Genomic DNA, 24,972 nt, shown 5'->3' on the forward strand with positions numbered 1-24,972 from the left:
TCACCTCAACCAGAACTGTACACACCCTTTAAACCTAAGTCCGAGGAGAAATAAGACCGGAAAGGAGCAACTGTCGCAGAAGCAAATGTTGTGTCACCACATTTAAAATCCGAACACTAATACATCACATATATCTTGTTTCCCAGCATGTTGACAAATAATTTCGAGAGGTATTTTTTGCAGTAGCAGTGATTCTTAGTTTGCACCCTCAACGCTTTATGACGCTACTGTGCAACTACACTCTTAATTCGTTGGATTAAAAAGTAATCTAATAGACCATGAGGATGGACAAATCCAAATAAGATTATTAATTTCAAATCTAATGGATTTAATTTCCAAATCAATTAGACTAAAGATTGTAATCTTATGTGGATTTGTCCCTCCTCTTGGTCTTATTAGATTACTTTTTAATCCAACGAATTTAGAGTGTACCTCCAGCACTAACAGACGAGTTAGTTTGGTAGCGGTTTGATGATTCTGTCACATACTCTGCCCCGTCGTATGCCTTCGAACCTCCTGGTTACTCGTGGCAAGGATCGAGGAGGTATCACCATGGACCCATGACCTGCCAAGGTAGGTCCCATGATGGACCTAAAGGAGGTTCGAGACTGATGGAAAATTTGGAGATGAAGTCACCACAGCCTTTTCACCGTTTTTGATCTCATATTCGATGCCGCCACTCAAAAACATTTGAAGTATATAGGCCTATAGTTAATGCGCCAAAGCTATTCCCAATCGATAGGAAGAAAATTGATTCACGTCTCATTGCATAACGACCTTTTACTCTCTAGCACGTATGCTCTAGCTATAAAGAAAGGTAATAATTATGTCTTTATGAGGGTATTTTTTCTTCATCCCTATCATGGAGGCCCTATATTATACTCATACAAAAGATGAGCGGTATAGATACTGGTAAGAAACGGAGATGCGCGACTTTAGGAACTGCGCAAATGCTGCTGATATTAAAAGAAAAAAAAAATCAAAATTACTCGACTCTCACATCGATCTGGGCATCAATCTGACATATCAAAACTACATGTATATATATCCGAAGATACCATATCAGTTTTACTTGTCGGAAATGATCTGAAAAGTGATTAAAGGGACTGTACAGTACTGGTTGAGGTGGGGATTCAGATTTATAACATTCCTAAGTGGGATAATGAGAAACCTCTTATGAAATATGAAAGAGCATGTAATTTTAAAAAGGATTTAACGTTTATTTGATGAAAATTGGTTTTCAAATGGCTGAGATATCTGAAAAAGTGATAATAATAAAAGACGACAGGCCACGCCTTTTATCAGGATATCTTTGTTTTACCTTGTTTTTGGATATCTCAGCCATTTCAAAAGCGATTTTCATCATATAAACTTTTAATACCCCTTAAAATTGCATGCTCTTTGACATCTCATAGAGTGAATTCTGAATATCTCGCAAAACGTTAAAAGCTAAATCCTCACCTCACCAGAACTGTACACACCCTTTAAATCGGCTTTATAGGAGGGTACAATATTTCAAACACTTTCACAACATAGAGTTCAGATTTACACTTTCTCATATTTTGGGACGAGACTGACCTTTGTTTCATGCTGTATCATATATGTGAAGTGTCATAATTGCATTAATATAAAAGCAAAATATACCCGATCCCTGATCTATATAAACGTATCTTCATATTGATCGCGTAATCAGAATTTGGTGGCATCGAACCCCGATCATAAATGCACCATCCATAGAAAACTGACAATCGTGACCAGTTTTACCAGGAACCCCTGAACCCATCTCTTCCTTGAGTCTTCGTGGTAATCACACACCTCTTTGCCTGCTTTAGCCACACTTTTCTTTTCTTTTCTTTTCGTTCCCTTTTTTTTTTCAACTGTTGTCTGTACTCAGTAATCGAGGTCCAGAGAATGAGAATTTCAGGGCTGTGGTCCGGAAGTATGTCCACTGGACACTAGCAACCTGTACATGCCATACCCTCTCACACCTTACACACACGTCGTCGCGCAGTACGTACACACACGTACGTTTTATATGTACGTACAGCTAGCTGTACTAGCAAAGATCGTCTACGATCTGTGGAACTAGTATGCGGAAGTACGGCTCACTCGTGAGGTTGGGACTTTGCTGCTGTTACCACTGCTATCCTTCCAGGAAACACGCTTCAACAGTCTCCTTTCGTCTCACCCCATTTTAGTCATCATGCCGGTAAGAATGTGAAAATACATATTGTAGCAAAATTAATTGCTTGATGTATAATCATGATAATACGATGAAATATAGGTCCGTTATATCGGTTTACACATAACTGCTTCCTCTTCATTTGTTACATAGTGCATAGAACCCCTAGTCCCACCTGCTTAAAATTGAGTGTCTAAGGCCAAGGGTAAGTCTCTAACGTTTAATAGCTCTATTGACGGTATGACTAGTAAATGAGCTCTACACACAATCAGTGCAGAGCGGACGGAGAGAGAGGGAGTGTTGAACCCACAAATGTAAAAACGCCCACAAATGTAAAAATACATCGCCCACGAATGTAGAAAATTGCCCAGAAATATAGAAATTGGGCATTGCCCACAATCAATTACAAATGGTAGAATAGAAAACGCCCACTAGACTAGGCACTAATGACGTAGAAATGATACAAACATCGCCCACAAATGTAAAAATAACCAATTACATGTAGTACATTCTTATTTCGCAGGGCTGCGCTTCTTGTAAAATAATGTGTGTAGTGTGTGTGTGGGTACAGTGGGGAGTAGCCCCGGAGACCCGCCGTTCTGCGGCGGGGTCCTGGCGGCTACCCCGCAGTTTCGTGCAAGTGAGAATCACGAACAACTCCCTATTGCCACATATACGGCAACTTCACAAATAAACCATAGCTAAATGTCCATCATAAACACAGTGACAATATAAAATGAAATATACACTACCCCAGTGCCTTGGTCCTTCTCACCAATTTATCTGGAAACTGCATAATTTTCCACATTTTTTAGGAGTAGGCGGTCTGCCCTAGTGGAGAGCTTTGCTGCTATTTTGAACGTGTTTAGCCATCAGTACGCATCTACGCATGCGTAAACAATGACGTCAACGTTACGGACGCAAAAGGATATGAATAATGCATCATCGCACGGTGAATATGCATCATGTAGCGAGTAATACAGCTGTCAATGCACTGCACTGAATGCATTGTGTGCGCATGTGCAAGTGATTGTGAGTTTTAGTGAGCATCGGTGAGCTGAAGATATTTGCCTTATAAGACAGCATTTTCTGCATCATAAGCAATGAAATGCATCAAACAGTCGCCGATAAAAATCATTTAGGTTTAGTCCACCCATGTAAGTATTGCCAGTAATTTTTGTTGAAAAATTAAGGAAATACAGCGCCGGAACGGCACCCGTTTGGTACAACATTAAAATATCGAGGCCAAAACGGCGCAGCCCCAACACTGTACGTTGTACGTTGGGGCTGCTGGTCGCAGTTAAGTGGGGAGATGTGTGTCTGTATGCATGTCTGTAATGTCTGTAAACGTGTTGCGGTGTGCTGCATGTCACCCGGGCAAGCTATGTACGCGGGCTTGTTGTGAGTAGGGATTTTCCAGCACGCAAGTCAATTTTCTGCGGGCGGACAAGAATCTTATGGCCTGGGGCTTGTTGCGCGTAAGGATTTTCCAGCCCGCAGGACGATTTTCTGTGGGCGGACAAAGGATATTGGCGAGTTCCATACTTGCGTCTTACCTGCTGGACGCGTGCTACTTTGTATATACCATGCACTTGTGGGTATTCCGTGTGACCTGCATGAGAGCTTCAAAATCAATCCGTTTTCAGTTACGAGCGACATATGGGGACTGTACCTGTGTTACACCTGTGCCATGAATTAAAGTACCTGCGTACATGGGAGTTGCCTGCGAGGTGCCGCTATAAGGGCTTAGCTCCTACTGCTGTTCGGCGATACCTCTGCGGGCAAACATCCGCGAATCACCCGGAACAAGTTTTGAGCATGCTCAAGGCCTTGTCATCACACCGTGTCTGGGGAAGCCTTGTGGGTTGACTTGAGGGGCCAAAATTTTTGCCACCGGCCGGACCTCCCCGCAGTTGGCCCACACATGACAGTACCGGTACCTAGCACGTATCTCGCCCGTAGTTGCCTGGAGGTGCGCACGCTAGTCCGATTTTACCCGCAGCCAAGTTTTGAGCATGACCATTTTTTTTTCCCCCGGGTAGTGTACCGTTCAACCCGCCCAGAAAGGTGTGACGATGCAGGGCCTTAAAATTTGTAAAGGCGCCCCTTTTACAGAATACCTGGATCAGCGCAGCCCCTGTGTTCAGGACCCCCAAAATAAAACCAAAAGCAAAAACAAACAAAAACAAAAAAGAATCTCAAAAAAAAAAAAAGATCACTTGATGTACACATGTATAGGGAGTAAAATAACAGTCTACATAAACACCCACTAATGTAGAAATACGTCAACCACAAATGTAGAAATTTTCTACATTTGTGGTTGATGTATGAATTTTTTACTACATTAGTGGGCGCAGTTCTTTTTCACATTTGTGGTTGAAATTTTTACATTTGTGGGCAATGTTTTCAACATTTGTGGGCGATTTTTACATTTGTGGGCGACGTATTTTTACATTTGTGGGTTCAACAGGGAGGCGGAGCTCGGAGGCAGCGGCTAGGCTATCCGTTTCCGCGAAATGAGAGTGCACTTTGATGACTGACATAAGTCAAAATAGACACTTACCAAGTTATCGTCATCAGTTTGTACAAAGGAATATATCGAGATACAGTATTACTTATTAGAATTAGAAAAAAAATCTATCGCCAGGGGTGTAAGGTTTTACAAAGAAGGTGACAAGGAAATCAAAAATTGAAGAGGGAGTCATGAGAGAATGCGAAATGACAGACTGGAAAAAGGAAGAAAACTTGTCTAAATATGATAGGCTAGTTATTGGAGTGTTATTGCAGACTGTGTACGTTTAAAGAAATACTGTTTACTGGTAATCATAAGCTCACATATACGACATGTTACCTTAAATTGGTAAAATAGTACATTTTCCCTTTTTCTGTGATTATGACTTCTTTTGCTGCACTGTAGATGTATGATTACAAAGTCCTGATATAGTGTTAGTAAATTAAAATCTCTTTAAATTTCATGTGGTTTATCAGTTGATACTTTGTTTTGTCTTCGACCTTTCAAACAGAGTGAATTATTAGCAACATATTGTTTACATTCACTGCCCATATCCCATGGTATTACATGTTTCATTCAATGTGCTCAATGTTGTAATCAGTTGATGCTTGACAGTAAAAGAAATGGCACTCTCTTATTTTCACAGAAGTATTGTGCAAATCATAATTTGATACCTTTCAAAGAATTCATGAAATAGAAACATATCAGGTGGAGCCACTTCATGCTGCCAGCTGTTATAAAGAATAAGCTTGACCAGTGTAAGTATTCCTCAGGTCTCATACATGTCTTTTTTTCCCCCCAGGCATATCATTCACAAATCCCTCCAGCTGACCTTTCTCTTGGGAACATGGCATTGCTGCCACTGAGGACACAATTCAGAGGTCCAGCCCCGAAGTGTAAGACCATAGGTTACAGCTGATAAAAGTTTTCTTGAGAGATAAAACCACAGTGTGGCAAATAAAACCACAGTGTGGCAAATAAATGCCACACTGTGGTTTTATCTCTCAAGAAAACCTTTACACTCTCTATGAATAAATATCTGTAAGATTTAATGAACAGAAAATGCTGGATTTAATTATTCAAAATGGTGACGAAGGAATAGACTTTAAATGCTGTCTCAAAAAAAAAAAAAAAAAAAAATATATATATATTATATATATATCGGCGTCATTTGTGTGTGTTCATTCCACGCTTGAAATTTTGTATGTTAGTATTCCAGGCAAGTGTTCAAACTTTTATTTTTGTTGCATGGGATTTAGTTGGCTGGTTGATGCACATCTGTTCCTTGTATTGATACGAGCATGAAAAATTCATATTGATTAATTATTTATTTTTATGCCTCCGCCAACGAAGTGGCCGGAGGCATTATGTTTTCGGGTCGTCCGTCCGTCCGTACGTCCGTCCGTCCGTACGTCCGTACGTCCGTACGTCCGTCCGTCCCGTTTTGTTTTTGTCGATATCTCAAGAACCGTGTGGTGGTTTTGCATCAAACTTGGTATGAGGGTATATCCTTGGGGGATGATACTTTGTGTGGATTTTAGGGTCACAGGGTCAAAGGTCAAAGGTCACAGGTTATTTTGTGAAAAAAAATTGAAATTTCATGTTTTTCTCCATATCTCGCAAATGGTTCAAGGTATCTTCATGGAACTTAGTATATATGCTTGTACCGATGGGCAGTGATTATCTAGGGAAGTTGGGGGTCATGGGTCAAAGGTCAGGGGTCAAAGGTCAAGGTCAACTCCTCAAAATATAACTACTTTCCTTATATTTATGCAGTGCCTGAAGGATTTTTTTAAAACTTGATGTATGCATGTATAACCCAATATATATTCTGTGGGAAGTTTCTTGCCAAAAGGTCAAAGGTCAAAAGGTCAAAGGACAAGTGAAAGTGCTAAATTGCACTTTTTCCTCCATATCTCAAAAATAACTCAAGGTATTGTCATGAAACTTACATATTTATGCATATTCTACCTAACAGTGATTCTCTTTGGAACTGTGGGGTCAAAGGTCAAAGGCCAGGTTTCGATAATACTATTTTACCATTTGATACTGAAATTATACTTTTTCTCAATACCTTGAAAATTACTCAATGCATAAACTTGTAAAAGGGTCAAAAGTCAAGTGAAAATCATCAGTTCCCCCAAATACCTGCACTCTGACGTTTTAATCATTCATCCAATTGAACCTAGTTCTAGGAAAGTGAACATTCAGCACATTTGTGGCAAACCTGTCATTTTGATATTTTGCCAATTGTGTGAAACTGTCATCACACATTGTCAAGACATTGTACTATAGACCTATTAGGAGAACCATGTATTATGGCGGAGGCATACACCAGTCGCCGTAGCGACATTTCTAGTTATTTATTTATTTATTTATTCATTTATTTATTTATTTATTTATTTATTTATTTATTTATTTATCTATTTATTTATTTATTTATTGTAAACAGGAAATTAAGAGCTGAATCCCCTCATGTACCAGATACAATAAAACTTCTTATCAGCCATCTGGTCAATATGGCCACAAGCCACAACAAGTTCCCCTGAAGAGAATTTATCTATGTTAAACACATGGCACATATATAGCGACCACCCAATTTATCTCCTGTTTTCAAAATGTTATTATAGCAGCCAGAAAAGATAGGTGCAGCTCCTTTCTCTCTCCCTCTCTCTCTCTCTCTCCCTCTCTCTGTGCATTTTGTATAGCTACTTTTAATTTGGCATGGGTTTCGTTGCTTCACATATATATACCCTTTGTAAGGGTCAACTAGATTGTTAACTGAGAATTAGAGAAGCTGCAAGTGATACGATTTCTTTCTTTCTTTCTTTCCTTTTTGCTCAGCTGTATATGTAATGTGACAAATAAAAATCTCTAGTAATATTCAGCATGAAGTTTGTATGTACACAAGAAATTTGAAAGAAAAATGTAAGAACAGATGTCACATGATGAAACTTAACCAAAGCATTGACTGAATTTGTGTCGTTTGAACCATATGAGAGAAAAATTCCCACTAACTCTTTGTGTTTGTTTGTTTTTTTAATCTTTAGGTGATGGCAATGACATTATAGATGAGGCTCTCTACTTCTTCAAGGCAAATGTGTTTTTCAAGAACTATGAAATCAAGGTGAGTCACAACATGTTTAAAACAGGAATCAGGAGTGGATGTATAGAACTAGGAATTATCACTTTTTCTGGCTTTTGATCTGTTACACACATTATTTTGTCTTGGCAGGAAATTGTAGGAATTTCTTTCATTCATATTACAAGTCTACACATTTTGTTTGATTGTAGCTTTGGTTTCTTTTGTAAGATACAAATCTTGTGCTGTGTTTGTAACATGCCAAGCTGTATATAGCACCTTAACTATGATAACAGACTAGAGAACTAAGTGAACAATGCCTGTCATATAGACTGATGCCTGTTAAAACTCTTAGGATACTGCAAAAAGCATGTGTACATTTATTGCTGCTTTCTTATACTGTATGTCACACAGAATCAATGTGACAGGGTCTTGATTTACATCACGCTGTACATCACAGAGTGTCTCAAGAAACTACAAAGGGTAAGTTCTTCTGTTTACATTTTCTTTTTACTGAATATTACTCCCTCTTTGTCTGTTTCTCTTTTTCTCCTTCCATTACTCCTCCTTTTCTCCTCATCAATCTGAATAAAGGAGTCAAATGAATAACTACTACTGTGTATTTTCTGAGACTTGATGTTGTGGCATATCAAAACCGAAAGACTTCGAAATTCTCATTCTCCATGATTTGATGCTAGGGATGATGTAATAACTAGACGCACTTTGTTGCATGTTTAGTGGGAAGGAAAGCTGGAACCCTGTAAAACATTCTTCTGATCCCCAGTGTGACGTGTTTGTGTCTCTGCTGTGAAGTGGTACCTTTGTACCTACATATGCTCATAGACTTGTTTGGTTTCTGTTTTGATGTACACTGTACATTCTTCCAGCAGTCAGAAACATGGTCACACAATTCTTATACAGTAACAAGTTTGATCATCCACACAATTACATTTTGGTAGGAGAACAAACTGCAAGAAACATATCAGTTTGCACCAAATAAGAGTTTGTATTATATGAGTAGGTACTGGAGTGCTTACTCACAATACACCCTGTATAACTGCTCTGTGATTGCTCAGAAAGATGTATGGTAGTAGGCTTTACACCTCATGACTAGCATGCTAGCATATATGAGCAACCAAGGAGCAGCCATATCGAGGAGTGCAGACTCACATAAAAGTTCAAAAGTTATTATTATGCCCTGTTTAAATGTTATTAGAGCGTGTGAAGAGTTCACACACAAAGTGAAGTCCACTATTACTAAGTAGATAACATGTGCGGCTCTTGTGACTGCAGACATTGGTGGTTCGCCCTCTTTAGGTCGTGAAAAACAATCTCTTTGGTGGGATTTAACTAGTGTGTATTCATTGTGTGTGTTTGTTTGTTTGTGTGATGTTCATGGTGTAGTGCTCTTCAAAGAATGCTGGTCAGAAGGAGATGACATCCCTTGCCATTGCCAAGTTCTGTGTGCCAGGAGAGGCAGGATTCCCACTCAATGCCCTGTATGCAAAACCTGCAGACAGGGGAGAAGAGGGTAAGGAAATGCAACTGTAAATGCGGAAAACGGTACATTAATTTTGTGTATTTTTTTTTGCTACTTTCCGCTCGTGTGAGTTCTATAACCTAGGAAAACATCTTCATGATTTTCTCTGCCCATTTTGAAGGGGTTGAATTGTGTGCTTTGTCATTGATGCTGGTCAGATATGAGTGTGTATGTATACATGTGCCTTAATACATGTAACGTTATTAGTATTCATTTAAGTGCATGTGTGTATGCAGTAGTTTCTGTGCAGGCCATACATTCAAATAGCTCGGGCGGCGCTTTAATTTTCTTGTATTTTTTGTGAACTGGATGAAAACATACAAGTATGAAGCAATTGTGCAGCGCGAATTCGAGAACCAGCCAATATGTTTTTAAGCCACAAAGCGCAAAAAAAAAAAATTAATTGCGTGAAAATATTGATGTTTACAATACTCAGCAAACTTTCTCCTTTTCACTGTCACATCCAGCCTTGTAGAATGGAAATTTGAAATTTGGGCAAGGAAGTTTTGAGAAAAGAAGCCTTATGTAATGATTGAATGAAGTAGGAAAGGAAGAAGTAATATCTCTGTAATGAAATACTTGTGGAGGCAAGAACTTGCAGATGCTTTGTGGTTGCTTTGGTTACATGACAAATATGAGAAAAAGTAGAAAATTAATTATATCTAAATTTGTGTGATAGAGTGAGAGATGTGTAATCAGAGAAAAACACCCAGTGTTGTCATTCCACAATTACATCTGTCATTGTTATTGTCACTGTGCAAGGAAATGTGTCATTTACCTGTGTCTATAATATTGTGACTTTTATGCTAGTACCAATGTTGTTCAAAAAACAACCAGAAAAGGAAAATAGCCTCATGTCCAGCTCAAGAGTTTTAAATTATGAAGTCAGAGAGGAAATTACGTGGTAAGAAAAGGTTTGGGTGTACTGAAGATTAATTTTCTTGTCATAATGGTCTCACCTCTATTCTGGCCTGCGAGAATATATTCCTCTCATTCTACATCTCATCATCATCTCCCTTTAATTCCTCAGAACAAATGCGATCCTACCTGCAGCAGATCCGGCAGGAGACTGGACAGCGTCTGGTGGAGAAAGTCTTTGACCCAGCCACGGACAAGCCCACCAAGTTCTGGATGTGCTTCGTGAAGAGAAAATTCATGGACAAGAGCCTATCGGCTTTCGGCCAATGAACAAGATGTAGCCAAACTCTTCCTTGTTTTTTCTACGCCCACACCGTATGTAGTTGCATAGTCAAGATTCCATATGTCAGGAAAAAAGTTTTTAAGATTCTGGTTAGTCAGATATTAACCTCTCTGACATTTTTTTTTTTTTTTTGTAATATGGGGCATTACCTGTCATAGCAATTGAATATCACACAGTTCATTAGAATGGCAAAGGAAAGTGATAGAGTAAGGCCATCTTCAAAAACCCACTGTTTCTTTACATATTGACACATTTGCAATCATGATATTTCAAAATATTGATAGGATGAAGTAATGTGGTTCAATCTCAGATATTCTTATGATGAGAAACATTTTTTATTATTAGATATGTGGTAAACTTTAAAGAACAACAACAAAAACAGCATAGATATTAATTGACCTTTCCTTGGACTCAGGTACTTTGCTGTCGCCTCTCCTGAATGAAAGAGATATTCCTTCCAGTGAGAAATATTCTCAAATTTGTCATCCAATTATTGCCATGCAATTGTCTTAAAATTTTGCATTAGGTTTTGTGAGAAGGACATGTAGTCCAGGGAGGTGTTTCTACGAAGTCCATGAAAATGCAAACAAGACAAACAGTCTCATCTGATGTGGCATAGTATAGGGTGCCATGACGTCTAGCCATGATGTGTGCGATAAAATACTTTTTTGTGTACTTTTATATGCAAAATGATCATGCTACAGTATATGGAATATATCGTTGTTGTTTAGTTAAACAAAAATTATTATATCCGTCTCATGTAGAGCTTGTTTAAACATAATGCCAAGTGAAATAAAAAAATGATGTCAAGCAGAGTAATGGAGAAAAAAAGTTTCTCTTGAGCAAAATAGACAAAAGAGTAAACTTTAGTGACATTCCATGTAAAATGAGAGGGGAAAACCCCAGATGAGGACCGTCATGCAAGCATATTCAGGGTCTCATGACCATGGGTGTTGATTTAGCATATTTCTAGGACTCTTGTATAATCACCACTGCACCACCTTTATCATGTCACTTTAACACAAGATTGTACTGATCTTTGCTTTCATGATTATACGCCAAGAACACCACAACAACTTTTGCCTCATTATTTATGTAAGTTGAAAACATTTCTTGCTGTCTGTCCAGCTCTCTGTTTTTTTTTCTATGTAATCCGTATGCATGCCCCATTCATCTTTATATCCCATTCTTCTGTTCAGCCCATTCATCTGTCAATCCTGTCTACCTATCTATGTGTATTGTTCCTTTGCTCGTATCTTAAGAGTGCACAGACACATACAGACATACACAGTCACAAGGAGGGAGCTTCTACCCTACATGGAATTGTCCATTAGACATTTTTCATACTGTCTGTCGTTGAGAGCGATGATTCTAGACTCAGTTTACAACACATGTACAGTATGTCAAATGCAATGTATGTCAAATGTTTTAATAGATAGCTGGGGTTCAACAGGCTAACTAAGTACATTACTAGTATGTGTACTGTAGTGCTGTTTGTACACATGCCCAAGTTCTTATATACATTGTAATAGATGTAAATTAGTATGTGTTTCATGTAAGAGAGGACTTCCTATGAAGCATACAATACAGTATTTACATGTTGACATATGATTCCCTGGTCATAGAGAGAGAGTGAGATAGCGAGTTATGTAAATACAATTTTGTATAGTTGAAACTCAAAGATGTTTTCTTTCAGATTCTTTTTTCTGTATGTAAAACTCACTATTTGCTTGTTTCAAGCGTATTTGTAATGATTCTTTCTAATGACAGATGACAGATACTTATTAAATTCACAAAGTGCAAACCATGGAAGTGTGTACTCTGCAGTGGTACTCTGTGCATGTCCTTATTTTAACCCATGTCGCTGGCCAAGTACACGAAGAATGAAGGGAAGAATAGTGAGACCCAATTTACAATTTCAAACACCAGATTACAAACACAGCTATGCATATGTGGGAAATTACATACATGTATCTCATTTGGCAACATAGTGATGATGTCCCACAATTCATATACAAGGATTTCTTATGATGAGCTGTTCCTGTGGAGAGCAACGATATTTCATGAAAGTAATAGAATATTAAGCAGAGGGGTGAAGGTTGAGGTGTGAGTTTATCTTCAATTTGTCTAGACAACCCTCTACAAATGAAGTTTGTAAGAGTGCATTTGTAGAGGGAGACAAATTGACGACAAACCCACACCTCAACAATATTTTAAATGACAAATCTCGTGTATTGTAATAGTATGGTGCCAGTCAAGTGTGCACATGATGGGGATTATGATGATGATGATAATGATGATGATAATGATTATTCACAATATATGTATGGCATCATACATCTACATACTTGCCAACTCTACCGCATTTGGCGGTAGACTACCGCTTTTGAATGATTTCATTGGCATTCATACTAGCGCTGCTTGCATAGGCATCCTGGATTCTACCGCTTTCTCAAATGAAAATGTTGGCAAGTATGCATCTATGTCAAAAACATTCAAAGGTGCAGGTTCTTCCAAGATAAAGTTAGTAAATGAATGTCTGGTGAAAAATGTGCATGAGTCTTGAGTGAAGCCTTGAAGTGTTCCAAATTGTCCATGATTATGAATTGACACCATTGAATGGTTGCCTGTTTGAATGCTTGTTTGATTGATTGATTTCCTTTAGCACTTGATTGAAAAAGTTTATCAAATGATGATATCCAGGCACTGCCAAATTAGCGAGTTTGATTTTTCTCTTCATATAAAGCTTATCACCATGGTTACCATACTTCTTGAAAAATCCGCATAAAATGTTATACATAATCATATTATAAACTTATTTTTTGTTTTCTCATTGAATGTATAACATGGATTCCATGTTAAGGATAGAAAGAACAATGAAGAGATGGTCAAATGATGTTTTGTCTCAGACACCCCTCACTACTAGTTGCTGTGTACCGCTTCAATAGGGTGCCTTTTAAAGTAGTACAATTTGTGTAATTGCATGGCCTTATTTCAGCTTCCACAAAAATGACATGCTTAAGGAAGAAGATGAAATGTGCCAATAAAGGGTACATCTTGTGCTGGATCTTTCTTGTACATGTCTCTTTTATTTTGCAATTCAGTTGTAAAAACCTTTGAATATAAAATAACATTTTGCAAAGCTCAATGTTTCATATTGTTACTGCATATGCCTGAACAATCAAATCTTGAGAAATATCTACCAATCCAAACTTGTCTTGATCTGTAGGCTTTCATGATGTAATGGATTTTATAAGTTTGCCGTGCGCATGAATCAGTTGACCCTTCTCCTACAAAGATACACTGTATCCTGCTACATTGTACAGTCTAATGTCACAACAGCAAATTTTTGGAGAGTCAGTGCTAAAAAAAAAAAAAAAAAAAAAAATATCAGCGGCACTGGAGATATCGGGGATCGAACCCGAGGCCTCTCGCATGCAAAGCGAGCGCTCTACCACTGAGCTATATCCCCTTGCACGGCGGAAAGTGACAATTATAATTTATAAAGTGTTGCACAGTATTGTGGTGCTACTACGCCGTGCGCGCGTGGAGCGATACGGGCGCGCGGTGTTGTTTCCGTGCGATCGGAGCCACCTTAGATCGCCGTGTGGCGCTGGCTTGATGACCGGCCAGTGTCCGCCGGCTTCGCTCGGGGCGCAGAGCCTGCGCCGCCGGCTGTGTGTGCCGGTGCTGCTGCCCATGGCCAGCATGCTAGCAGTTGGCAGAGAGTAGCTCACAGGCAGGGAAAAGAGTGGAGCGGCGCGGCCGAGGTACGGTACCGCGTTACCGGTCGGTGGAAGCGAGGGCCGGGAGCTGCATATTTAACGGTCTCTGCGGAGCGCGCTGGTTTGAAAAACAAAAAGGAGAGTCGTGGTGATGGACAAACTCCGTCAAATCCAACTGAAAGTGTAATCCAGATTTTACATCGACGAGATCAAACGGAAAACTTACTACCGCACTGTTTTCATTGCTGAGGCGGGCAGCTGATCGTGATCGTCCGATCAAACAAGTAACGTTAGAAGTATGCAGCGTGACCTTCACAGCTATCCTATTCCCCCTTCATACAGAACGAAGTTGAAGGCTGCAGGATTCAGTGCAATCTCTGATGTTGTAGAATTAAAACCATCTGAACTTAGCAAAGGTCAGTTTACAATGCAAATAAGACTACTTTCATAGTAAAGATGCATGGTTTTAATTGTGAAAATACATAGCACCATAGCAAAATGAAGTCAATAATTGTTGTGCCATAACGAGTAACGTTAGGCCAATTAATCAGTTAATTAGATCCTATTCACCTTCCAGATCTGTATTCAACAAGGCTGAGGTGAGCTGAGGTCATGCCAGTCATCCACACCATTGCACCGTAGTGTACTGGGGTGTATGCATGTTCGAAACCCCCATTAGCAGTTAGATCTATAGATGTGCCAGATTGCCACCAACTAGCATTGTAGCAACTTAATCTTGACCAAAATATTGGTCTGTATCTGGTTGTCAGGGATATGTTCCGCGGCGCGCAGACTGCATCTGGCTTCACAGATAAGAGCCATAACGTCAAAAAACATAAAAGACTCCTCTGGACAGACAGATCTTTCTGTCTTCTTCAATCAGCCATCCATCCATGTACCACACTGCTACAGTAACGTTCAAGTATGGTTGGACCTACTACTAATCGACCGCCTAATGTTTATTTGCTTGATAAGGATATTTAACACTTGACACTGAAATTCACGTAAAAAACTTGACCTACGTGTTTGAGAAAATCCAGCTCTATCAAATGCCGTTGTTCCCTTTTCGATTCGAAGTTTCAGTGCAAAAATATCGCCGACGAACTTGCGTGGCCTCGTTTCAGCTCCCCGCGGTAAATCGCGTTATTAGGATCGACCGCTGTTTTTGCATTGACAATGCACGCAAACCGAGTTGTATTGAACACTGTGTTGTACGAAGCTTTTTAGAAGCCTTTTAGAAAGTTCCATAGACATTACATTGTGCTGTCATTACGATTCGGTGAAAATATTCATTCAAAATTTTGTCCTTGATTAAAACCATTAATGAACAGTGAATTATCGCGTTTTCCCACACCATCCTCATCTGCATTCAAAGCCAATCCATTTTTATGTGCTTTGCGCGCAGAGAAGTGCGTACTAAGTGTTCAGTGCGCGAATTATACGCGGTCGGTTTCAATAAGGGTGGTCGATATGTAGTAGGGCTACCATACATCGCACCTATCTGTAGTTTTACCTCTGTGGAGCTTGTCACAAACTTTGACAAGCCTGAATGCGAGACTACCACAGTACAACTTTACAATGGAGTGCCCCAGGGTTTATGCGATGACTATAGATCTCTATAGACAGAAAAATCTGTCGACTGGGAGGAATTTCTAAGTTATTTTTTGACGCAGTCTCTGTGGAACGTATCCCTGACCCTGACAAAATATGGACCGATCTTTTGTTCAACTCGGTGACCTGCATAAAGTGCACAAAGTTTTAACTTTGAAGTCTGAATAAATTATGAATCCAGCAGGTTGATGAACACCCTTCTGTGTCAAGTATCACAGATTAGTGACATATTAAATTTTAGTCTTAGATCTAATAGTAGATTCTAATACTGATGAAGTAATTAAGTTTACATTAATAAGTCGACCAAATTAGATACCGTAGTAAGTAGGGTGAGGAAACTACTGAGGCAAGGAAGTGTATTCTGCATTGGACTCAATTCATTTCACATAAACCACCATGCCGTGCAATGAGAGAAGAAGTCATCACATTCTGGCAAATAATGCAATTTATAAACCCTGTTTTTCTTATAAGACTATCATTTCAGTTCGACTCTACAAATGTCTATTGAATCCTAATTCAAACCCTCTGTAATGATAGTAGTTTTGATAAAGAAGTGTACCGGTAGTCTTCATATTGTTTTGTTCTTTCCTTAAGTTCAACCGAGATCAGTGCTGACATAAATTCATTGGGAAGGATGATCTGTGGTGTCCAATTGTGTTCAAGACTGAAAACTCTGATGGGCTAATTTTCTACTAAAAAGAGCAAAGAATTCCTTTGGTGCCTCCATTAGAATCTGGAAAGGGAAAAAAAAAAAAACATGAAAACTGTTTTCTCATAAATTTCCAAGTACATTTCCCATCTTCCAGGTGATTAGATATCTAGCAGTCAGTCTTCCTCCTAGCTCTGTTTAGAGTTAGGATGTACTATTTATTGAGTATGCATGGGACTACCTAGCAGATACACACAGCACATCATGAGAGTTGTGAATGACATGAACAGCACAGTACAGTTGTAGAAGAAACAAAATGCACTATTGACTAATATTGGACATATATTGATGTGTTTAAGTTTTGTTTGTGCAATTGCTTGTGCAGGTGTAGTTGTTGTCTTTTAACCCCTTGATGGTGAGAAATAAACTTAGTGATTTTTTTTTTCTCAGTTTCAATGGAGGGGTAACAAAGCCACAGATGCCATTTTTCTCATTCATGAATGGATACAAAGAGGATTTTGTAAAATTTGTTTTTACTGTACATTACAGAATTAGGCATAAGTAAAGAAGATGCTCTGGAATTATTGAGAACCTTCAAGTCTGGTAGAAATTCTGCTGAACAACATGATCAGCCTGTCTCTTCAACCACAAGCTGCCAAGCAGCATCATCTGGCACCAGTACTTCAGGAGAAACACCAAGCCAGACAGGAGTATGCAGTACAGGTAACATTACAAGACAGTTTAAATACATTTGGCTGTGATACCAAAATACATGGCATAACTAAGGCTTGATCTCGAAACAGACTATATTCAAGCTCCAAGGTGGCTACAAGTTCATTGCTCATAATGTTTACTTGTATAAAGTGCAAAGTGATTTAGTGTGTTTCCTCCACACCTGTCTAAGATGGACCAGGAAATAATGATGTCATTCATTAAACGATGTTCCAACCAATTTGATAACTAATGAAAAGGAAACTGAAACATCACCAGTGGTCGTCCTCTGTCAATGGAGTGTTATGCGTGGAATACAATGTTTCATTGTACATGAGATACAGTAGCATGGAGGGTTGTCTCATTGTACACTGCACACAATGATTCTGTGTACAGTCATTATGGTTATGTATACTAGTACAGTGGACTCCCATTATAATGAAGTCCTCAGGACCGGCAGTTTTCTTCCGTAATATTGAAATTTCGTCATAACCGAACAAATAAACAATGAAAATACATCGAGCCAATAATGTTGCAGCCTGAATTTTTATTTGGTAGTAACGGGAATTTCATTATTACGTACTGCGTTCTTTATAACAGGAGTGCACTGTGTTGATTCAATATGTGCTTTGAATTTTATAAACAATAAACGTAATTGTCACAGAAATATGTAAGATGATATCATTCTCATAATGTATTTTTAACTATGCAGAACAAATTTGATTATTCAGTATTGTTTCTCACCTTTAAACTAAAGTGTCAAACGTACGGTTGATTCCCTGCTGCAGCTTGGTGTAATGATAAGAGTCAGAGAACAGTTACAGCCTTTGAAATGCTGCGACAGGACCAGTCAAAGCCACCAATCATCACATTCTGTGAGGAGCTAGATGACATGCTTGGAGGTGGGGTGCCCATGGGAAAGATCACAGAGATATGTGGTGCCCCTGGGGTGGGCAAGACACAGCTATGGTGAGTAGTGTTAAATGTATGTGTTCAAACACTGGCAGAGCCAGGAAACAGAATTCCTGTGCATTCATTATTTTGTGAGACTTTATTCATCTCGATTCATTTCATTGAAAAGTGATATAATATTTGTTTTCATGTGGAATCATAAAACATGTGATTTTCTAGTAGAAAGGGGGGGGGGGGGGATGAACAACCCCCCCCAAAAAAAAAAATCTTTATTCAGATTCCAAGGATGTCTCTACATCGGTTTAGCAGAATACTTCATGAGACTTGAAGGATGAAGCATGTACATTCAAACCTTTTGTGGATTTCACAAAATTTTTCAAATTTTCTCTTCTTTGAGAAGCTTTTAACGATGTTACATGTTGACCCATTGTCTGTTCTAGTGTGTACATGAATCTTATTCACAAACTTTCACCAATGTCTGACCTTTGACCTCTGTGTTAACTCCCCAGTATTCAGCTGTCTGTGGATGCACAGATCCCTGTGTGTCTGGGAGGTGCTGGAGGTGAGGCTATCTACATCGACACAGAGGGCAGTTTCATTCCACAGCGAGCCTGGGAAATCGGGCAAGCCGCAGCCGAGCACTGTCAGCGATTGCTGGATGCAGGGAGTGCAGCAGGTCTGTGTTTTGTTTTTCTGTGTGTGTGTATGTTTGAGTGAATAAAGTCCCATTTCTTGTGATATATTTAGTTTATACAGTAGTGTTTGTAAATACTGTATGGAGTACTATTGTCCATTTTCTCAAAGCACATCTTCTTGCACACAATCTTTACTTGTTTTATAGTGTGCACTGTCCTGTGTATATTATGTGTAATGTTTTATTTCCACTTTGAGTTGCATGTCAGTGTGTATATTGCTGTCATCTATTTTCTGATAGATTTCCAATTGTGTTTTTAGTAGTATGCATATATGCATTGCTAACGTCCATGTTTGTTGTTAATTTTCATGCCTCCGCCACGAAGTGGTGCCGGAGGCATTATGTTTTTGGGTTTTCCGTCCGTCCGTCCGTCTGTACGTACGTCCGTACGTCTGTACGTACGTCCGTCCGCATTCGTTTACGCGATAACTTGAGTAATTTTGACTGGAATTTTACCAAACTTGGTCCAATTATAAAGTATGATGGGGCAATTACTTGATTGGATTTTGGTTGAAATCGGCCAAAGTTCAAAGGTCAAAGGTTAAGGTCAAATCATGAAATTGTATTTGTTTGCGCGATAACTCAAGACTGGATGAAGCAGCTTTCACCAGACTTGGTCCAAGGATGATGTATGATGGGGCAATTAGTTGAGTAGATTTAAGTGACATTGGCAAGAGGTCAAAAGGTCAAGGTCAAATGCTAAAAATGTTGCTATTTTCCCCATATCTATGCAATGCCCGAAGGTATTTTTTTGAAACTTAGCGTAGACATGTACTACTGTGTAAAGATTCTCCAGAGAGAGTTTCATGTCATAAGGTCAAAGGTCAAAAGGTCAAAGGTTAGGTGAAAATGTTACAATTTCACTTTTCTCGCAAATGGTTCAATGTATTTTCATGGAACTTTGTAACATACGCATGTACTGACTGGCAGGGATTATCTAGGGAACTTAGGGGTCATGGGTCAATAGTCAAGGGGTCAATGGTCAAGGTCAACTCCTCAAAATTTTACTATTTCCCCCATATACTAGTATATTATGCAATGCTTGCATTGTTAGTTTTAAAACTTAATATATACATGTATTACCTAATGGAGATTCTCTGGGAAATTTCCAGCCAAAAGGTCAAAGGTTAAGGGTCAAAGGCCAGGTTTAAATGCAAAAAAAAAAAAAAAAAACTATTTTGTACTGTACTTACACTCTTTCTTCATACCTTGAGAATTACTCAATGCATAAACTTATAAAAGGACGGTCAGCAAAAAAAAAATCCTCAATTCCCCAAATATGTGTACCTGCCCTCTTAGACAATTATAGCAAACCCAGTTCAAGGAAAGTGAACATTCAAGATATTTCTGACAAACCTGTCATTTCAATATTTTGCCATTTATGTGAAACTGTCATCACACATTGTGAAGACATTGTACTATACACCTATTGGGAGAATCATGCATTATGGCGGAGGCATCAGTCGCCATAGCGACATTTCTAGTTTTTTCTTTTAACTCAGCATTTACAATATGATATGCCATGATGTATCTAAATGCAGAAATGTTGCTGTAAATCAAAATGTACCACAGAAGACATTATGATGAAACAGAAGAGATAAGTCCATTAGAGCTTGAGAAACAGCAGGCAAATGAATGAAGGGTATTTGTTTTGCGGAGAGTCTGTAGTTACAGAGGTTTTCCTTTTTGCTGTTACACTCCGTGAATATGATGTATGCTCGATGTGTTGTATTATGAAGACCAAGTGGGGGCGCTGTGGCATAGTGGATAAGACTCCCGACACCCGATCGGAGGACCCGAGTTTGAATCCCGCCCAGTGCTTACGTCCTTGGACAAGATGTCTTTACCCACTGTGTCCCTCTCGACCCAGGTGTATAAATGGATACCTGGCAACGCTAGGGTAATAATAATAGCAGGGCCCTCTGGTAGAGCAGTGGCAACACTGAAGAGGCTACCCTGGGTAAATAAGACCTTATTATTATTATCATTATTATTATTATTATTATTACCTTACCTGGGCTTTTGCTGGGTAACAGCACCACCAACAACAGCAAAATCCTCTGGGTAACAGTGACAAAGAAAACCTCTGTAGCAGGCAAATGATTAAGAAATGTTATTGGGTCATCTAACATACTGGTCAATGGGTAATAACTTGGTTGTGTTGGTGACTGTGTTGTAACTTACACAGTACTTAGTATTGTGTTGTGCTTGCTGTGCCACTTCTTACATACTTTCTTCAAGAAAACAGTTGCATATTTTGAAAATCATGGAAAGATGTGAATCTGACAAAGAGATATAACAAATATGTACCATGCTCCTTTATGACTTCATTTCCTTCCCACCCTTTGCAGATGCAGACGAGTTGAAAGCCGTCACTGTTGAGAAGATTCTGTCTGGTATTCATTATTTCCGCTGTCACAATCACGTTGAGCTCCTTGCCCTCGTCAACCTTTTGCCTGACTTCCTGTCTCAGCATAACGCAGTAGGTACCATGACTCCTACAAAATTAATACAGTTTTTGAGAATTAATACAGTGGACTCCTGTTATAACGAAGTCATCGGGACTGGCAGTTTCCTTTTGTTATATATCGAAATTTCGTCATAACCGAACAAATAAACAATAAGAATACATCGAGTGGGTAATGTTACGGCCTGAATTTTTACTTCGTTGTAACCGGAATGTCATTATAATGGGAGTGCACTGAATAGTGTTATTACCAATGCCCCATCAAATAATGATTGATTTAATAAATGAAGAAAGAATGGGGGGGGGGGGAGATCTGCCCCCTGAGATCTTGGCTATGGAGCATGTGACAGCCATCAATTTGGCATGCATACTGCTGTATAGTGTTATAGTGTATTATACAAAGCTGTAAAATTGGATTTCTGAAATGATTTAAATAGTTGATTAATGATATGATACTGTTGTGTTGATATAAAGCATGTAAATAAAAGTGATGTAATACTGTAGAATTGCCTTTTAGGCAGTACTTGAATACACCTGTTCACACAGGGAAGTGTGCTTGTTTGAATCCATTGATTACTTTCAGGTAAAGCTCATCGTGGTGGACAGCATCGCCTTCCATTTCAGACATGACTTTGATGACATGTCTCTACGCACCAGGCTGCTGAATGGCCTTGCGCAGAGCCTGATTCGGATTGCAACTCAAAACAGCTTGGCTGTAAGTTTATGTACCCCAGTGTGCAGTCACCACTTCGAGGTGGACATGGTGTAGTCGCTGTATCAGAGTAGAAAGGAATAAGGTGTCTTGATTGCATCTGAAGCTTATTTTAAAACCAGAGATATGACATGCCCTATATGCATATCTACCACAAGATTGAATACCTCCATGTAAAAATGCATACCTCAGAGGACAAATTACATTCAGAGTAATGGTTGTATTGCTTCTTTTTTTAAGGGGGTAGAATGCAAGATTGTAGTTTAGAATACATGTATTTTGTATTACATGGCAGGACACCATGTCTACAGAAAATAACTGTTTCATAGAACTGTAGCAATAATGCCTACATATTATAGGCAGATAAATCTCTGTATTTGTGCACTTTTGTCAGGATATCAGAAGCTTCAACACATTTCTTTTGATTTTTCTCTCACACTCTGTTCATAACATAAAGCTCAAGCTCAATAGGCTCAAGGAATATAAATGACTGATGTATGTTTATTATACGTATATGGATTTTCCGTGTCTTGCACTGACCAGGTTGTCTTGACCAATCAGATGACCACCAAGATTGGGGATGGGACGTCCCACCTTGTCCCTGCCTTGGGAGAGAGTTGGGGTCATGCCTGTACCATTCGACTGATTCTCTACTGGAAGGACGCTCAGAGGTAAGGATTTGTAGCCTAGATAATGGGGGAAGCCATGGGGTGCTTAACCTGGCTACATTTACAGAACAATCCACTTTGGAAGGAAAATTGTTTTGAATAGCTTTGAATCAAAATAGTCACAGAGAAGCATAACATCTCTGACAGTTTGAAGGAACGTTGAAATTGTTTGTCGCAACCACTGAAATGCTGAACAGTTACATTTATATTGTATAGTTGTATGGTTTTGTGATTGAGTACCTTGTGATTGTTATCATCTTTAAAGCACATTGATACTCTCTTTGGATATGACAGGTGTAATCTGAGAGCCTTGTCTGCTTTTGAGCATTGCTTATCATCAAAATGTGACATCATTTTGGTGCTAAAAGATTATTGTCTTTATCATAGAACTGTAATGTTACCTGCATTAATCCCCTTGTGTGGTAAACAAGTTTCCCGAGAGAAGCCCATCTTTTCATTCCCATTGTTCTTCTTGCGTATGAGGCATGCTGCTACACTGATTCACGAGGCTGCCATAAATAGTTCATTCATTTTCTTAGGAAAGGAGATGGAGATTTATGGATTAAAATGATGAAGAGTGTGCAGTATAATTATTCAAGGTTCTCTTTTCTTGATTTCTTCTCTAGGTATGCCAATTTGTACAAGTCTCCTTCCAAGAGAGAGGCCACAATCCCCTACCAGATTACGGTAAGTTCTGGACTTGTATGCCGTCAGTTTCTCTCCATATATTTCTTGCAGCCAAAATGAGTTTCAATGAATTATTCTAGATGATGCCATAATTACCACTGACAAATTCAGATGATGATTTTGTCAAAATGTTTTGTACTGGTGCTTTTTTTGTAGTTTTGCATCTCAAGACTCAAAATTTTCATGAATAAACATAAAAGAAAGAAAGAAAAAAAAACATCCCCTCCCACCACCCCCCCCCCAAAAAAAAAAAAAAAATCCAATAAGAAACCCAGACTTTTAATATACAGATAGTGAGTTTGTAATAACAAGTGTATGTGTGTGAGTGTGTGTGTGTGTTGTTGTTGTTGTTTTTTTTTCAAACAATTGCAACTTCAAAATTGCGTGGAAAGGATCAGTTTCCTGTTTCTATTTTTTTTTTCTTTTTTTTCCCCCCAAAAAATTGGTAAGATGGCTCATTACTTTAGGATAGGAGTCATTGTTATCAAGAGAATATTTGTTGCAGAAATAGCAGTTAGTTTGTTGTTGTTGTTTTTTTCTTACAGCTGGCTGGAGTTCGAAGCGTTGGGAGGTCGTCTTCTCTGTGTGGAACTATGCAAGCCTCATCCATGGGACCTACCGGAGAGAGTCATGTATCAACTCGTCAAAATGAGAATACCGAGGGTGTGGCTGCCAATCAGCATCCAGTGGAGGATGCAGGAAATCCCAGGAAGCGACCTCGCCAGGACAATTTCGTAACGTGAAGCACGAGATACATGATGTTGATGCGTAACCAACCATGTTGCCTTTCAATAAATCAGGCAGTACTTGGAGTGATGTGCAACTCTTTAGAACTAAATTTGTTGCCATCTCCCTGTTTGTGGTACAGGTGAACCTTATGATGCTTCCATTCCATGAAAGCAGCTGGTAAATGTTTGAAAAGTACTATTTCATGCCAGTATTATTTGCCAGGGCATCTGTGATCCCTACACCTCCTGTTCAGACAAGCCTAGGTTACATTCAGAGCTATCACGACAGTGCCTTCAATGCTTCAATTCAATTCTGGTTTGAGTTTACCATCTCCCACATGGTTTTACAGTGATTCTTCATCATGAAACCAAGTCCTAGCATGATGTTTGTGGCCATGCCATGAGATATCTGAGAAGTGAGTACTCTCTTTAGCTTGTGCATGATGCTACAGGAGCTGGTAAGTTATAGACTTATTAGTAAAGGTCAAAATGCATAACATATCTTACACAATTGGAAAAAAAAAAGAACAAAGATAATGTATGCTCAGTGACTTGCCAGTGTCAGACAATCTTGTGTAGTGGTAAGGCAACTTCTAGTGGACCGTAGAAAGGTTTGTATGTAAGCAGTGTTCAACTCATATGTGCAGTCATACATTCATTCAGAGTAAACCAAGACATTTCTGAAGTGTTTGTGGGCAAGCTAGAGTGTATTCAGATTTTATGCCTACAGTATTACGTTTAGGCCAAAAAAAAAAAAAATTGTTGCATTGGCGTAACATGAGATTTTCAAAAAGGGTCGGTCGGGCGGATTTTTTTTTTTCTTTTTTTTTGTTTTTTGTTTTTTTTTGCTACCTGCATTTTACGTGTAAAACTCGTGCTCAGCTCAGTAAA

At 39.0% G+C, this 24,972-nt stretch overlaps 2 protein-coding genes and 1 non-coding gene across 4 annotated transcripts; 2 read left to right on the forward strand and 1 right to left on the reverse strand.

The window, feature by feature from the left end:
* Positions 1-2,097: 2,097 nt before the first annotated feature.
* Positions 2,098-12,324, forward strand: LOC140227592 (actin-related protein 2/3 complex subunit 3-like). Its single transcript, XM_072308011.1, has 6 exons — positions 2,098-2,209; positions 5,497-5,590; positions 7,745-7,821; positions 8,191-8,259; positions 9,181-9,307; positions 10,347-12,324. Exons 1-6 carry the CDS (start codon positions 2,204-2,206, stop codon positions 10,502-10,504), a joined length of 531 nt encoding a protein of 176 aa, XP_072164112.1. The 5' UTR covers positions 2,098-2,203; the 3' UTR covers positions 10,505-12,324.
* Positions 12,325-13,917: 1,593 nt separating this feature from the next.
* Trnaa-ugc (transfer RNA alanine (anticodon UGC)) lies at positions 13,918-13,989 on the reverse strand. The gene has a single exon. It is a non-coding gene; the product is annotated as a tRNA-Ala (tRNA).
* Positions 13,990-14,310: 321 nt separating this feature from the next.
* LOC140226984 (DNA repair protein RAD51 homolog 3-like) lies at positions 14,311-24,439 on the forward strand. 2 transcript variants are annotated; one of them, XM_072307421.1, is made up of 9 exons: positions 14,311-14,658; positions 17,052-17,225; positions 18,002-18,182; positions 18,635-18,801; positions 21,171-21,301; positions 21,870-22,001; positions 22,542-22,669; positions 23,293-23,353; positions 23,899-24,439. In XM_072307421.1, exons 1-9 carry the CDS (start codon positions 14,541-14,543, stop codon positions 24,094-24,096), a joined length of 1,290 nt encoding a protein of 429 aa, XP_072163522.1. In that variant the 5' UTR covers positions 14,311-14,540; the 3' UTR covers positions 24,097-24,439. The 2 variants fall into 2 exon arrangements, with proteins under 2 accessions (XP_072163522.1, XP_072163523.1); XM_072307422.1 differs by having other exon boundaries at positions 21,177-21,301; positions 23,899-24,437.
* Positions 24,440-24,972: the final 533 nt, after the last annotated feature.

The sequence above is a fragment of the Diadema setosum genome, chromosome 4 (assembly GCF_964275005.1).
Source record: "Diadema setosum chromosome 4, eeDiaSeto1, whole genome shotgun sequence".
In the NCBI taxonomy this organism is placed as follows: Eukaryota; Metazoa; Echinodermata; class Echinoidea; order Diadematoida; family Diadematidae; genus Diadema; species Diadema setosum.